This window comes from Petaurus breviceps, unplaced genomic scaffold (assembly GCF_028583685.1).
Source record: "Petaurus breviceps papuanus isolate PSGF00001 unplaced genomic scaffold, PetGlider_PUasm1.0 189, whole genome shotgun sequence".
Taxonomy (NCBI): domain Eukaryota; kingdom Metazoa; phylum Chordata; class Mammalia; order Diprotodontia; family Petauridae; genus Petaurus; species Petaurus breviceps.
In genome coordinates this window covers 27,165,070-27,183,039 of record NW_027185809.1, presented here as the reverse complement: position 1 = coordinate 27,183,039, position 17,970 = coordinate 27,165,070, and the positions used below count along the sequence as shown (strand labels likewise).

The 17,970-nt window shown below is 36.9% G+C and overlaps 1 protein-coding gene across 7 annotated transcripts in view; it reads right to left on the bottom strand.

Moving 5' to 3' along the window:
- Positions 1 to 17,970, bottom strand: part of SIPA1L1 (signal induced proliferation associated 1 like 1) — a 367,706-nt gene that overhangs the window by 94,437 nt on the left and 255,299 nt on the right. For all 7 annotated transcript variants that reach the window (XM_069092084.1, XM_069092083.1, XM_069092086.1 and 4 more), the window contains 2 exons: positions 7,939 to 8,515; positions 6,801 to 7,075 (listed from right to left, as the gene is read on the bottom strand). In XM_069092084.1, the coding sequence (XP_068948185.1) occupies positions 6,801 to 7,075; positions 7,939 to 8,515 (852 nt within the window). The remainder of the gene's footprint in view (positions 1 to 6,800; positions 7,076 to 7,938; positions 8,516 to 17,970) is intronic.

Genomic DNA, 17,970 nt, shown 5'->3' with positions numbered 1-17,970 from the left:
TAGGAATGGATAATTCTTGGTTCCTTTTTTCATATACTAACATATAGGTTTTTTAGCCCCCAGTTTTAACTTTGATGCTGGCTTTGTTCAGTCTGATGAGTTCAATCTGTGGGAACTATTGTTGGGAAGTTGTTTAACAAATAATTTGGCTTGGTTTCCATATGTGAGAAAAAGCTACTTTCCATATCAAGTATGGATAACATTTTGTGCCAAAAACATTTTGTCTGCAAACCTCAGGGAACTTTTCCTACTTCCCATGATGTCAGCGTGTGCCTGATAATGCTTCCCTCTCTCCCCCCACCCCATTATCTACATTCCTTCCAGTTTCAATGTTTTCTGTTCTGATTTCTGAGGATCTCACAACACTCTTGTTCCCCCCCCCCTTATTTTTAGCCAGGTAACAGAACTCTAAAACTAGGAAAGTTTGTAAATATTTTGAAGGCATCTTACCTAAAAGACAATCTAAAAGTTTAAAAATGTCAAGACAAAAAGATGGAAAACTAACCAGGGAAAGAATTCTGGTAAAACAGGCATATAATAAACCCTGGAGTATTTTAAAATGAGTTATGAGACAAAACTTAATTAACAACCAGGTATTCTTGAAATGCTGTATTGTGTAGCAGTCCTCAAAAACGTTGTTTTTTGTCACCTGTGAAATGAAGGAGTTAGAGTAGACAGCTTCCCAAGATCCTTTGCAGCTCTAAATTTATTATTCTATCAAGTACCTAGTCTCTACTAGGATATGGGGATATGAAACAAACAGACCTCCAGGCCCTCAAGGAGCTTACATTCTCCCAGGGCACATGTGTGTGTGTTTAACATATACACACACAAGTAAACACAGAATTTATTCAAAATAAGTACCACGGTGATTCTGAGCAATGACTCTAGGGGAATTCTGAAAGGCCTCTTAGAGGAAGAAGCACTTGCCTTGGAGGAGAAGTAGGGTTCCAGTGGAAATGAGGAAAGAAAATACAGGGGAAGAGTTTTTCAAAACACACAGAGAAGGAAGATGGAATGTCACATACATGGAAGACCAACTAGTCAATAAACATTCATTAAATGCACACTCTGTGCCAGGCAGCAGTTAGGTGGAATGATGGAGAGAGTGCTGGGGCTGAAGTCAGCAATACTCATCTTCCTGAATGCAAATCTGGACTCAGACACTAGCTGTGTGACTCCGGGCAAGCTACTTAACTCTGCTTGCCTCAGTTTCCTCATCTGTAAAATGAAGTGGAGGAAGAAATGGCAACCTGCTCTAATAACTTTGCCAAGGAGATTCCAAATGGGGTCATGAAGAGTCAGACATAACTGAAATGACTGAAAAAAAACATGCGCCAGGCACTGTGCTAAGTGTTAGGGACACAACAAATGGCAAAAGACAGTCCCTATCCTTTAGGAGTTCACAGCTGAATGGGGGAGATAACACATACAGGATGGATAGAAAATAATGAACAGAGCATTCTAGGCAGGGGAGGACAGCCAGGGAGAATGTTTGGTGTCAGGAGATGAAATGTCTTGTGTGAAGAGACAGTAAGGAGGACCAGTGCCACCGGAGTCTTTGGAGTATGAGCGTGGTATAAAGTATAAAAAGACTGGAAAGGTAGGGTTATAAAGGGCTGTTAAAAGCAAAAGCTATCTGATCCCGGAGATGATAAGGAGCCACTAGAGTCTGGGGATATACTTGGAATACTGTGCTGTAATGGATAGGTGGTGAGTGGGGATGACATGTACTTTAGGAAAATCACTTTGGCGGCTAAATGAAGGATGGACTGGTGTGGGTATAGACTTGTGGCAGGCAGACATGCCAGCCTAGGCTTAAGGAGACAAGGGCCTGCACCGGGATGGTGTTAAAAATGGGGACGTATTTGAAAAATGTTGCGAAAGTGAAATCAATAGCAACAGATCGGATATGGAGGTGGTAAGAAATAGTGAGGAGTCAAGATGACACCTAGGTTGTAAGCTTAGGGAACTGGAAGGGTCGTGGTGCCCTCAACAATATTAAGGAAGGAGGGGAAGGTTTGGGGAAAAGATGAGTTCAGTTTCACACATGTTGAATACGTCTCCAGAGCATCCATTTCAAAATGTCTTGAGGCACCTGGAGAAGCAAAGTTGGAGTTCAGTAGAAAAATTAGGACTGAATAAATTTTTTTGAGAATCAGAAGCAGAGTGAGAATTGAATCTATGGAAAATGATGAGATCACCAGGGGAAAAAGTGCTGAGAAAGAAGCAGGCCCAGGACAGGGCCTTGTGGTATACGCATGGTTAGGGACATGACCCGGATAAATACCCAACAAAGGTGGCTGAAAAGAAGTGTTCATTAAAGTATAAAGAGAATCCGAAGAGAGTCACATCCTGAAAACCTAGAGAGAGAAAAAGAGTATCAGGGAGAAGAGGGTGATCCATGACGTCACAGTCTGCATACAGTTCCAGACAGATAATGATGAAGAAAAGGCCACTGGACGTGGAAACTAAGAGATTTGGGTACCTGGAAGAGGGTGATTTCAGCTGAATGATGAGGTCTGAAGCCAGATTGTAAAGAGTTCAGAAGAGAAGTGGAAACAGTTTTTGTAGACGTCCTGAAGGAGTTTAGCCACAAAAGAATGTGGAGATATCGGATCTCAATTAGCAAGCATGGAGGGATCAAGGGAGACTTTTATGATGCAAGAGACACAGACAGATCTACAAGCAGTAGGGAAGCAGTCAGTAGACGGGGAGAGAAAGTGCGTGTGTGTGTGTGGAATGACAGAAGGAACAGTTAGCTGAAGAAGATGAAATGCCATGTCAGTCAAGAAGAATTTACTAAACAAAATCAAGGGGTAGGGAAATCTGATGAAGAAGAAAGGTTGGAAAGGAATGGAACTGTACTTACATAGTTGTGCTTATAGAGGGAATGGGTTTTTCAAGAAGTAGGATAATTTCTTCATGAAAACAGGAGTGAAGGAGGAATTAATGGAGAAGGCATCTGATGATGTGAGATGAGGAGGAGGGAACAAGAGGAAGCTTTTGGCAAATGACCTCACTATTTTCAGTGACATATGAGGAAAAGTTCTCAGCCAAGTGAGTGTGAAGAAGAGGAGCCAGGGAAGGTCCGAGGAGGGGTGAAAAAGTTTAGAAGAGTCACTGTGCAGAGTCAGAGGGTGAGTTATGTTGCAAGCCAACTTGGCTTGAACACGGAATATAATGAGGAGAAGAAATATATAACCAGCCTGGAAAATTAGGCTTGAGTCACATTCTGAAGAGCTTTAACATCAAAGCAGAAAAGTTTCTATTTTATCCTAAGGGGAAGCCACTGAACCTTTTTCAACAGAGGAATGATAAAATTGGATCTATGTTTTAGGAATGTAAATTTGGCATTTGTGTGAAGGGTATACTTGGGGGCAGGGGAGAAACAGGAGGCAAGGAAACCCATTACAAAGATATTATAATATCCTATACAAGAGATGATGAAGGCTTAGACTGTGGTGGTGGCTTTGATAACTCAAAAGAAGGAGGTGAGCCACCCAGCTGCCCTCATGTTCTATAAACATTTTTTTAATCATCAGACCATTTAAATAGTCTATGGAAATAAACTGTACAAAACATTTTGATATTTTAAAATATTAATAATATTTTGAGACATAAGCACATAAAGGAGAGGATTTGGGGGAAAATGTCTCCTACCAGGGAGAATGCCATCAAAAAGCCCATTTATGATCACATACAAGTCACCTACTGACTTTGTATTATTATAAGATTACGGTTTTTTATTTGAAACAAGCTTGGTTTTCTGACCTAGTTTCTAGTTGGCTGATTAGATGCAGCAATAATTATAAGTCTATGAAGCAAATCCAGAAATGGTCACAAAATAGAAGAAAAATTAATGGAAAAGACAAAGCATTTGTGGGCTTCTTTAAAAGAAAGCAGCTTTCCATTCCTCAGCAGGGGCCCCTAAGGCATCACTATATTTATAGCAGAGTACAACAATTAATATCATTAATTTCTCATAGTCATTTTAAAAAAAGGAATAATAATGCTCAATATCATCTGTTTACTAAGGCATAAAAATATGAAAGATTTTAGACAGGCTTCTATTAAAACAACTAAAATAAGTAAGGGTGTTTTAAGTGCCCAATTTATTTAAGTTACTTAGAAAATCAAGTCTTTCAGAACATTTTATTCCCCAATGTCCCTAGATAAATGAAGCATTACTCTATTTTGAAATAAAGACATAATTCATGTTAGAGCAACATTTGGTAGGTAATACTACTTGAAATCTTGTCAGGAGCACAAAGTCCTGATTCAGATTTTTGATTTAAGCAATAGAAGCACATTTCAACATCCATCACTATTTACTTGATGAAATAAATAATCATACAAATATTTATGTAGAGGTTAAGTAATTTGCCCAAGGTGGCACAGCTAAGTAAAAGTCTGAGACAGGATCTGAACTTAGGGCTTCCTGTGTTCTATCCATTAAACCACTCATATAGCCCATAAATTCTATGATAGTAAAGTCATATAAATGCCCATATCTGGTGGCAGATTTAGGGTTGATGCTTTATGGAGAAAAAGAAAACTTGGAATATTGTGTTGACTTTAGAAGAGCTAAGAGCAGACAAAGTCTAGAACTGAGGTTTTTCAACTAGAGTCCACAGACATCCCTCCCCAAGTGGTCTGTGCATAGATTTGGGGGTACCTGTAAACTTGGATGAAAAAAAATATTTTTACTAACCTTTGGATTCCTTTGCAATACTAAACATTTTATTTTATGATTCTGAAAACACTGTTCTGAGCACAGAGCTCCACAGGCTTGACAAAAGGGTTCATGATACAAAAAAGATTAAGAACCCCTGGAATAGAAAAACTGAAATAACAGATTTAGAAAATAAGAGGTTTGACAAAGGCAAAGGAACCCATAGCAAAAAAGAGAGCTGATTAAATTTGTTTAATTCAAGAAGCCTCTTTCAAAGAGGATGTGAAATTGAATTTTAAAAATTAACATAATCACGAAGGTTGGGAGGGGCTCAGTAGTACAGAGGCACAAAATCTAGGGCAGGGCTTCTTCCCTTTCTCCAGTTAATCCCAAGGCCCTTCTTAGCAGTCTGGTGAACTCTATGGACCCATTCTTAGAAAGTGTTTTTAAATGCATAAAATGTGTAGGATTACAATGGAAACCAATTACAAATTAAGCCAATTTGATAACTGAAATTCAATTATTAAGATATAAGAAAAAACCCAACAAGTTCACAGATCCTCAGTTTAAGAATCTTTACACTGAGGCACCCCTCATAGGAGCTGTACACTGACACGTTTGAAGGAGCCAAAGAGAGATCAGATGATTGTAAGCCAATGCTGTTGGCTGATATGATGAAAGACAACTGGATTACACTGGAAAGAGCCAAGTCCAGCTCTCTATGGGAAGAAGATGGGTCAGAATAACCCTCTTTTTTTTTTTACACGTAGACAGTGATTGTGAGACATATGATTATGTCTGTCTGACAGTATTCAGAATGTTTTTAAATTATACATTCAAAGTGTGTTATCTTCACAGTTCATTTCACAGGAGGCCAAGGACTCAAGGATGAATTAAGTCACCTCCTGCACAACAGCTACTCTGCAGTTCTGACGTATAAAGTTTGAGGATTTTCCCAAATTAATCACTCCAATCTCCCCTGCCCTCAGTTTCTATTATCTCACCCCAAAGCTAAGTCATGCTCATATATACAGGAAAAGGGGAGGGACTGGACATGACATTTCATGGGTACATGCCTTCTGTCTTGAACTCTTACTAGCTACCAGATTCAAAATGAGTGGAGTAATTCTATCACTGCACTAGCACCTTCTCTGCAGGTTATAGTCTGATGGAGATGCCTAAAGTGGTGGCATCAAACAAACAGAAATAGTATTTTTATGTAGTCCAGGAAGTACCTGAGAGTTTTGCAGGCTTCAAAACTCCTGATTAGGAGTTTGACACCTCTGGCTTAAAGCACTGGGCTCAAGTGACTTCCCCAGGTTCCTACAACTTCCCAGAGGGTGTGTGTCTCTCTCCATTTTTTAGTTTTACTAATGTTAGTTTTTACATTGCAAACATTTACAGATTATTCTCACTTTGAGAGCAGTTTCTTAGAATAAAGTAAAACAGTTGGGTAAAACTACTAATACAATGACCTCATCTCAAAGTTCATGGAACATTTCACACCCATATCACTCCTCATCTATATTTGTTTTGCACGGGTAGGGGTGGTGGGGCAGTGGGTGGGCAGTTCAGAGGAGGAGTAATAAAGATTAAGTGACTTGGCCAGCGTCACACAGCTAGTAACTGTCAGGCTGGATTTGAACTCCAATCCTCCTGATTCCAGAACTGGTCCTTTTATCCACTGTGCCACCTAGTTGCCCCATCCCTCATTTATTTTTTTAAAAATTTAATAGAAATCTATGCTTTCTCCTTTTCATACTTCTACCCTCCATCCCATTAAAAAAAAAGGGGGGGTGGCAAATTTCTTATCACAAATATGCATGGCTATACACACTACATACACACACACCCACATAATATCTCTCTGTGGGTATATATTCTCTCTCTCTTTCTCTCTCCCTCTCCACACACATATATAAATAAATATAATCAGTCGTCTGGAACCATGAATGGTCATTGTATTAGTCATAGTTCTTATACCTTTCAAAGCTGTTTTTACAGTATTGCTGTCATGTAAACTTTCCTCCTGGACCCATTCATTTAATTCTCCAAAAAAAGAGTTGCGATTATCTTTGTTCTAAAAACAGAAGCCATTGGTACTGTGCGGCTCCTTCTGACTTACCTTCTTGGGGTACAATCATCATGGGGTGGTATAATGACTACTTTCACTGTGACTGATGTCCTCAGAAGGTCAATCATTTGCTCATGGCTTAGGGTGGCAACGGCCACTTTACAGATTTCCACCAGGCGGCTGCCCTGCCTTAGTCCTGCCTGCCAGGCATAGCCATAGGGTTCTACATCTGCCACAATACCCTCATAGTTGACATGGAAGCCAAGCTGTCCGAGCCCATTTCTCCGCAAAGTCATCTCCACTGACTCACATCCTTTAGTCACAAACTAGAGATAGAAACAAAAGATACCATTTTGAGGAAGAGAGTGAATTAACATTACGGGATTCAGCTGAGGGGATATAAAAGAATGCAAATACAGGTTATGACTGAGATGATCAATTCTGTACATTGTTAATTATCTGAAGAGTAATTTGGATCTTTGACTCACTAAGCACAGGGAAATACACTAGCTACTCAAAAATGGGGCTTCACTATCTTCCCTGAAAATTTAAGGATCATGCCTATTGAGAAGCAGAGAACCAAAGGCAGAAAAGCTAACTAAAAATCTGAATTACTGCACTCATTTTGCATCTGGTAGCTAGTAAGAGTTCAAAACGGAAGGCAGATGCTCCATTAAATGACCATTCTCTAACAACCAGAATTGTGTAACAGTGATTGACAGATGGGCACCCTGAGGTGAGTGACAGTAGAGCTGGGTCACAGGCAAACAGGCTTTTAATATAGACGTGTGATAAATGCATCCTGCCCACTTATCCTTCTCTACTATTCTCTTCCTCTTTTTTTTTTTTGGTCTTTTTGGAGGTGGGGAAAGCAGGGCAATTGGGGTTAAGTGACATGCCCAAGGTCATACAGCTAGTATTAAGTGTCTGGGGCTATATTTGAACTCAGGTCCTCCTGACTCCAGGGCCAGTGCTCTATTCACTGCAACACCTAGTTGCTCCTAATTTTCTTTTCTTCTGAAAAATTATAGGGACCATGAGAGTTAAGTGAGGAATTCTTCTTCACATCATTTAGCAGTTTTCATCTGAGCTAATAATATAGTGCAAGCTTTAGTAATTTTATCTGAGACTGTAGGCAGAGCTTTATCTGATGCAAAATTTCACTCGCTCAAACAGAGAAGGGGCTCACCTGCAACCTTTTGACAATCTCTTTGATATCCTCACTGTTGTTGTTGAAGCTCTCTACAGAGATGCATTCCCCTCTCTCATAGAAGATTTTGATGCTGGTGTCAGTTGAAGTCCATCCTATTACATCCCTGCAGGAACAATTGAATACCACACTCTTTGTTTCTTGTTCGATGAGTACTATAAACTCATTAGAGATGCCAAGAAGACAGTCTATCTCCATCGCCTTGTTGTAGTCCTTAGCATGGACATTCCAAACAATGGCACCCATGCTACTGAACTCTGCTCCAGGATAAGGCTTGGATTTTTCTTTTTTCTTGGAGGCAAGAGAGATGAAGGGGAATTTGCCAGAAGGATCAATGGGAGTATTGGTTACATTCTTCTCTGCTAGATCTTTTAAGTACTCTTGGCGGGTCCGGGTAGCCATGGCACGGAACTTCTCAGACTTATGAGCAGCATTTTCCGCATTAATAACTTTAGCCAATAGGAAGTCCCTGAATACATTTGACTTAGGGAAAGTGACACCTTTGGGGATTGATGGCCCAAAGGATGGCACATCTCTGGACCTGGTTACAGCCACACTGAAAGACAAGCAAACAAAAGAGAAAGAAGGTTTTTGCCAATATTACTACATTTCTCTACTTTCTATTTTAATGGCTTCAATAAGGGCACATTTACAATGACTGATGTTTTAATTTCTTACCAGATTACAACTAACATATTGTCCATTTTTCTAGGGAGAGGAACAGAAGCTATGATTGCACTTGTACATAGAGACCCTCCCAGATGAGGAAACTCTACTTACTATTAATGCAGGTTGACACCTACTCTGCAACTTGTACTCTTAAGAGAGCTGCCTAGAGCCCTGAGGGGAACCCTTAGCCAGTGGGTATCAGAGTGGGAACTTAACTCTGGTCTTCTTCTTTTCGAGACTGGTTCTCTATCCACTATACCATAAGGCTTCTTATGCACTTTTCTACCAGAGATAATACACATTTTTGCTGAATGCAAAAATAAAAAATGGTATCTAACAATATTTCCCAACACTATCAGGGTGTGAAGTTTTATTTCTCACTCTACAGACTTCCAAAAATTAGGGCAATTCCTTTACTGAAAAGTAAACTAAAAATAGATACGATAAACACATTTGTGGTATTTTGCATAAAAAATTTCATTTTGAGAATATAGTGGCTATTTACACAGGGGAATATTATTGCCAATAATTAGCTATTCCAAGGATAAATACACATGGACACACACAGTCTCTCTCTCTCTTTCTGTCCCTCCCTTCCTCCCTCTCTAAGTATAACGTGTAGTACTTACAAAGATAATACACTTAACATTCTACTTTGGGAAAAAAAAATGTAAATGGATAATTGCAGATTAAGTATGTGTGTGTGTATGTGTGTGTGTATTCATAAATGACTGATGTAAAAACAAAAGGTTACAATAAAACTTTTCAATAAAAGAAAAATTGACAAAATGTAGTTTAATCTACAACAACAAAAACTACATGAAGTGGATAAAATGGAAAAGTAATTTATAAAAGTATCACGAAGACCTGAAGCCCGAATAACTAATTAAAACACCTTGATTGACTTTCAATGTTTTCTTAATAAAAACTAAGATTTAGAGGTTTTTAACATATTGTATAATTTTGTTCACATTTTCTGCTCATATTGTGATTAGTCTAAAGAAGCTTTCTTTGTGAGAAAAATGTTTTCCTTTACTCAACTGCCCTTAACATAATCTGATTTTTAATAGAGTCTGTTTTGGGTTTTATCTCCTTCAAATGGAATAGTACCTAAGAAATGGACACGATGAAAGAATCATAAAACTGATACCAATTACATAAGGAAGGAAATACTAGATACTTTTTTTTTTTTAAAAGAGGAAAGGCTACTGGAAAAGACAAAAAAAAGAATTGGAAGGTAAAGAGAGAAGAAAAGGCAATGAACGTATCTAAAACACAATTTCTTTCTTTGTGCATTACACAAAGAAAACCAAAGCTTCATATGTTGTTCTAAGACCACCTTTATTCTTTCAAGGTTTGTCTGTCTTTCTTAGATGCCTGAAATCACTGAACATAATAGATAAAACATTTTTATACTTTTCTCAGAACCTAACTGCTTATATTAAAATAGTCAAGTATACACCTACCATAAATGTTAATTCTTTTTAGAAACAATGGATTACTGTGGACATACAAATTCCAGAGTTTTCATATTTCTACTTCAAAAAGAGATTTTATATGTTTTATATGTATATTTATACAAATATATGGATGCATTTATACATATATAGACATGTGCATAGATTTGTTTGAATATTTTAAACCATTGAAAGATTTGTTTGAGGTAACTTTGGCTTTGATTTTTGGAAAATGAATATTCCACATATAAAGACAGTAAATGAGGATCAACACTTCAGTATAAATAAGAATGTTCTTGGCATCATAATAAAATGCACACTAGCAAACTTTAACTTTAATCTTAAGCCCTAAGTTAGAAAAGGGTCTATTAATTATACTTAGTTTTAATCTCTAAGCATTTCAAAATACTTACTGGTTGCACCTAAATGAGTATCAAAATAACCCTTTATTATGGAAAAAGTATAAGTATTGTCAGTTTGGTTTTTTTTCCCCTGAATAGAATTACAGTTCAGTTTTAATGGACTAATTAATACAAAAGCAGCATTTTGGGAACAATGTGGTTTGAATGCTGACTCCTACAAAATTTTACTCTGATATTGGACTCAAGGTCGGGAGGTAAGTTCTATCTCTAGCAAGACATATACAACTTTACTTCACAGATCAGACAATTCAAAATGTTGGAAGAGACTTCAGAGTCTACCTGGCACAACCTAAACCTGAATCATTTAAGTCTGAACAATTAAATGCACTTTAACTGCTGTAATGAAACTGTCACTTAAGTCTTAGGTTAAATACCTTAAGATGTTTTAGCCAATTCTAATACAGGACTGAATTTGAAGCCTCTCATTGTCCTGTCTTACTCTAGACATTCTCCAGCATATCAATGCCCCTCATAAAATACAGTGCCCAGAAATGGAGAGGAGCAGCTGGGTGGCACAGTGCTAGGCCTGGAGACAGGAAGATGTAAGTTCAAATCTGGTCTGGCCACAGACATTCACTAGCTGTATGACCCTGGGCAAGTCACTGAACCCTGTTTGCCTCAATTTTCTCATTTGTAAAATAAGCTGGAGAAGGATATGGCAAACCACTTCAGTATCTTTGTCAAGAAAACCCCCAAAGGGGTTGCAAAGAGTTGGACATGGCTGAAAAACCAAACAAGAAATGAAGATGCTATTCCCAATACAGTCTAGTCAAGGCAGAGCACAGTGTGACAAGAATCTTCCTACTTCTATGTACTATACCTCTTTTAATGTGGCCTACAATCATATAAGTTCTTTTGGCTGCAACTTCACGGTGTTAATTAATGTTGAGCTTATAGTCCACTAAAATATCGAGATCTTTTTCAGATAAAATGCTCAATACACTGGAACTTGGCATGCTGAATTTTGGGGACCCAAGCATAAAACTTTAAATTTATCCTATTAAATTTCATTGTATTAGATGCAGCTCAAGAGTCTAGTTTAAAAAATCTTTTTAAGATTCAAACTCCATCATTTGATGTGTCAACTTTTTCTCACAGCTTTGTGTAATATGCAAATTTTATAAGTATAATATCTGTAAGGCTCAAATGAGATAATACATGTAAAATACTTAGCATAGTGTCCCGCACATAGGACAATCTCTGGTGCTAAATAAATGATCATTCCATTCACTTCCATTCTCCATTCTATGCTTTATCCAAATCAAACAAACAAACAAACAAACACAACAGCATTGGCCAAGGACAGATCTCTGGCATACTTCACTAAAAATATCCTAACAGTTTGATTTGTATCCATTAATAACTACTCTGTAGATGATGAGAACAGTCAACCAATTCTAAATCTACCTAACTGTACCATTATCTGACTCATTTCTCTCCATCTCGTCCAAAAGAATAGCAAGATTTAGTCAAATGCCTATAAACTCTATTTGTATTATATGAACTTAGTTTCTTATGAACTATGGTGAAAATCACCACTTCATTTTCTAGATGTTAAATGACCATCACTTTTAATAGTGTGCTAGTAGAAAAAAATAATAATAAAGTTAATCTGGAAGAAAAAAAGGTCAAGAATTTGAAGGGAATTCATGAAACAAAATGCAAAGGAAGATGACCTAGCCATTTCAGATCTAATACTATATTATAAAGTAGCAATCATCAAAACTATTTGGTACAGGCTAAGAAAACAGACTGGTGTATCAATGGAATAGATTCGGTACACAAGACATGGCAGTACATGACTATAGTAATCTACTGTTTGATAAATCTTCTGAGATAAAAACTCACTACCTGACAAAAATTGCTGAGAAAAGTGAAAAATAGCATGGCAGAAACTAGGCATAGACCAACATCTCATGTCATACACCAAGATAAAGTCAAAATCATCATTTAGACATAAAGAGTGATACCATAGGAAAGTAAGGAATAGTTTACCTGTCAGATCTCTGGAAAAGGGAAGAATTTATGACCAAACAAGAGGCAAGAGAATATTATGAAATGTAAAATGGATAATTAGATTATATTAAATTTAAAAAGTTTTTATGGGGTGGCTAGGTAGCAGCGAATAGAGTACCAGCCCTGGAATCAGGAGGACGTGAGTTCAAATCCAGCCTCAGACAATTAACACAAAAACTAGCTGTGTGACCTTGAGCAAGTCACTTAACCCCAATTGCCCTCCAAAAAGCAAAAAAAAAAAGTTTTTACACAAACAAAACCAATACAACCAGGATTAGAAGGAAAGCAGAAACCTGGGAAACAATTTTTATAAGTAAGTGTTTCTAATAAAGGTGTCACTTCTTATATATTTAGAGAACTAAGTCAAATTCATAAGACTAAGTCATTCCCCAATTGATAGTCAAAAGACAATTGAAACAACTCTGAGGTACCATCTCATACCTATAAGATTGGTTAATATGACAGAAAATGAAAATTATAAATATTGGAGAAGATGTGGAAAAATTGAAACACTAATGCATTGCTGGTGGAGTTGTGAACTGATCCAACCATTCTGGAGAGCAATTTGGAACATCAAATCATGCATACCCTTTGACCCAGCAATACCACTGCTAGGTCTGTATCAGAAAGAGATCATAAAAAGGGGAAAAGGCTCTACATGTACATAAATATTTCTAGTGGCTCTTTTTGTGGTATCAAAAAACTGGAAACTAAGGGAATGTCCATCAATTGGGGAATAGCTGAACAAGTTGTGCTATATGAATGTAATGGAATATTACCATTCTATAAGAAATGATGAGTAGGTGGGTAGATTTCAGAAAGAACTGGCCAGACTTACATAAACTGATACTGAGTGAAGTGAGCAGAACCAGGAGGACATCATACACAATAACAGCAACACTGTGTGATGATTAACTATGACTGACTTAGCCTTTCTCAGCAACGCAATGAGCCAAGACAGTTCCAAAAGACTCATGATGGAAAAATGCCATCTACATCCAGAGAAAGCACTGGGGAGTCTGAATGCTGATCAAAGCATACTATTTTCACTTTTTTGGGGTGGCTTTTCCCTTTTGTTCTGCTTCTTCTTTTACAACATATGGAATATTGTAAATAATGTGGAAATATTTACATGATTGCACATGCATAATCTATATCATAATCCTTGTCATCTTGGGAAGGGGAAATGGAAAGGAGGGAGAAAAGATTTGGAACTCAAAATCTTATAAAAATAATGAATGTTGAAAACTGTCTTTACACGTAATTGGAAAAAAAAATACCATTTACAAGAAAAAAATGCCAGTTATCATAACGTTAAAAAAAAAAAAACAACCACACCAGTGTGCTAAAATTCTCCCCAGAATTGAAGTTCAACTTCCACTTTAAAATTACATGCTAGAAATTCTCCCCAAAACTGAAGTTCATTTGCCTGTAGTTTATATACTCTACTTTTTTCCTTCTCAAAAATCAAGACATTTATCTTTCTCTAGTTCAAGATTTTTCCCCCCATCATATCCTCTATAATGTCTCAGAGTTGACTGGCTGGCATCTCAAAAAACTCATTTGCCAATTTTGCTGTTTTTTGTTTTTTTGAGGCCAATGACTTGATGTCTCTCGAGACATCAGGGTCTCTCTTACTGTCTTTCTATTTTTCTTGGGTTTTCTGCTCCCTATTAGCTATTTTTCTTCTGTCCTTTCTAGTACAAAGATTGTTCGCAAAGAGAACAGAAGAAAAATAAGTCAAGCATTTTTGCCCTGAGCAGTGGTCCATCCTTTTCTTTGTTTCTTTTTCATTCATCCATTTAGCTAAAAATTCTTCTTGTTATAAATCACATGACTACTTAAGCACTGTGCTCTGAATGAAAGTCTCTGTTTCAGTTTCCTTAACTTCAAAATAAAAGAATTGTAATACATAACATCAAAGGTTCCTTTACTAGTTCTAAAATTCCATGACTGACCATTTAAAAATTCATGTATAAGACATTCAAATCTAGGCTGCCTGGATAAAAAAAGGTAAAATGGTTTAACGTCCCTTATTTGAAATTAATAATTGTATCCCCTCATTAATTTGGTGTTTTCCCCCCTCTAGAAAGCAGACGTGATTTTCTTTAAAAAAAAAAAAAAAGACAAAAAACTCAGGAGGAGCCACTAGCATAGAAATCATCTAGCTATTTGATTCTCAAAGTCTCCAAATTCAATGGCTTTATAAAGTCTATTTGCTATTAGACAGAACATTAGAAAAATATAGTTATTTCATATAAAGAAAACCTAACAATAATTAGAATGCCTTGCAATGAACAGAAGACAAAAACTGAGCCTTTAGCATATGATTATTTATGATTCATTATTTTAGGAAGATGATACTAAACTTAGTTTTTTAACATAAAAAATAAATTTCACAAAGAAAAGAGAATGATCTAGAAATTTTTCTAGATATAATATAATTTTATGGTATTGTGGAGAATTTTTGTTATTTGGAATTTAGAGGGTATAATGAAGACTAATTTGACTTTCAAGTATTGTACTGGTAAAATTTCATTCGCCTGGATACTACCCATTCAGAATTCTTGATAATTATGCCTTGTCTGAGCTCAACAGGAAAACCACCGAACAGGAATCAGGAGAATTGGGTTCTAGTTCTGGATCCATTATTAAAACAGTAATGTGTGTGCATGTGGATGGCATTTCATCTATGTGAATCTCACAGTTATACAAGATGGAACTCTGAGGTCCCTGCTAACTTTGGTTCTACTCCAAGGACCTGTTTCAGGCATTTTATTTGCCTGTAAATGATGTTTCTAATGTGTTCATTACAAACACTCTTACCCCCAAGGACATCTACTTGACAAAGTTTCTATTACTTTAGATTGTGTAATATGCTCTTAGATTTAATCAATCTAGTATTTCTTTATAACTACAGTAAAACTTAATTAAACCAGTTGAGGAATAAATTGTTCTACATAAATAAACAGTCCAGATAACAGACATTTATCTGTTAGTTGGGTTTTTTTTAAGTACACTTTAATCACATCTGATGAAAACCTGCAATAATATCTTAAATAGCAAGAGGAAGAATAGAGGTAGGAGTAACAGCTAATACTGATATAGAACTCTATGTCCCCAATTGTCCTACAAAAAAAAAGAGAACTCTATATGGTTTGCAAAGCACTTTACATATATTATGCCATATTATCCTCATAACAATTCAAGAAGGCAGGTGTCTTTATCATCTTTATTTTACAAGAAGGAAACTTAGTCTGAAATAGATTAAGTGATTGGCTCAAAATCACACAGCCAAGAAAGGCTGAGGTAGGATCTGAAACAAAAACAAAGGTTTCTCTGAACCCATCTAACACTGTAAACATGATTCCCATAATTTAGGCTTCTCATGAGGACTAAGGGTCATTATGACACAAGACATGAATTACTGTAATAAAACAGTTCACATATATAGAGTATGTTGAGAATTAAAGAACAGAATACATTCCTTAAAATAAGCCTATGACACAGGTAGGGTGCAACGCAGTTCATTTAGATTGTTCTACCCTGGAGTCCTAGTCCCCTCCCTTCCCCCAACCCACAATTGTCATTTATTCCATCTTAATGATGAAATAGAAACTCTTCTCCTTGGCACGAAATCCCTTAACAACCTGGCTTTAACCTACCTCAAGCTTCTTATAATATACTCTAGAAAGCCCTATATATTCAAGAAAGCCTTGGTGTTCCTCACATTTAACATTCCATCTCCATGCGTTGCACAGGCTATTTCTCATGTCTAGAATACTCTCATTGTGTCATAAATCTAGAGCTGGAAGAACACCACAGAGCACACAGTGCAACTCACTCATTTTGAGAGATGAGGAGAATGAGGTAACTGGCTTGCTTAAGGCAGTCAGGTAGGCAAAATGTGAACCTAGGACCTTGGATTCCAGACCTACTGCTCCTTCCAGTGCACCAAGCTGTACTCCCTCTTCACCTCTGCTTCTTCTAATTCCTAATTTCCTCAGCTCAGTTAAAGTGTGACCTCATACATGAATCTTTTCCTGACCCTCCCAAAACACCACAACTAATGCTCACCTCCCACCCTTGTATTTGTTTTCTATACCGAATGAGGTAGGATACAAAATCAACCAGGGAGGAGTAAATCAACAGCAGTACATAAGGAAAGGTGGGCTTGAAATTTTATGACCCTGGTCTGCAGTTAGCTTGGCAGATGAAACCCAATTGGAGGAGTGAAATGGGTAGATGGCAGGAATAACCTCAGTGGGGATTTGAAACCAATCAACAACAAGCATTAAATAAAGAGCTACTCTTGTGTTATGACACTGTGCTAAGTTTGGGAATACCGAGGCAAAAAAGGAAAGTCCCTATTTTTAAGGAACTTAATCTCTATGGAGGGAAAATAACATGCATTTATTTGACAAAAACTTGTAATTAAGCCTATACATACTAATGTGAATCTATGTATATTTCGGTTGGTATATATACACATGTACACACACATACACGCATATAAAAGTTTTTCTGCCTTTTTTCTTATTATATTAGGCTGTTCCATCTCAAAGCTATCACTGTCTGTGCAATTCCCTTCTATTATCCATCTAATTTGTTGCTTTTTACTCTGCCCCTGGCTGGCAATTTTATTTAAAATTTGTCTATAATTAGAATAAATAGGTCCTAAATGAAACTCTTTTCCATTAGGTAAAATTTTGTGACCTTCAGGGCATGGCCTTGATGATATCCATTCTGCCTGGTCAAAGGCACGTTTTGCTTACTTAGTGGTGCTCATCTGTTCTAGACAGTTGAGGCTTTCACTTAACCAGTGACTTTCAGATAGGTGAGTTGTTACAGTATTCTATAATTCATATAATTCAAACTGACCCTCTCCATAATCAATATGAATTAGTTTTTCCCTATATTAATTTTTCATAGCAAATTTAAGTATATGACTACACAAGTCAAAGTCTTCATCAACCCAGATTTTTTAACTTTTTTCTGCTTCCAGTGTCCTTCTACTAGCAGGTTATATTCTGTTACCAGATTAATTTTCCTTAAAACCAGGTTTTCATCATGTCATTTCTATGTTTAAGAAGCAAAAATTATTCCTTGCTCATAGAAAACCTAAACTCAAACCAACATTTAAAGACTTCTAACTCACTTCTTCTAGTTAATAAAAGATGACTTCTTTATTGTTCAGTAAATGCCAAGGTCAGACCTGGTTCTGTGCTTTTGACTGTAGATACTATTCCCCAAACCACCAGTCCTTCTTCTAAGCCCTGACCCCACAGCCATCATTGATGGAAGAAATCATGGCAGAAACAGCTAAAACACATAGGGATCAAGTGAAGATGACCAAATAAAGTGAACTATACAGCTAATTCTCAAGAGAGGTATTTATATATATAAATTATAAACCTGTGTTTCTCAAGATTTTCTTCTGTGATGGA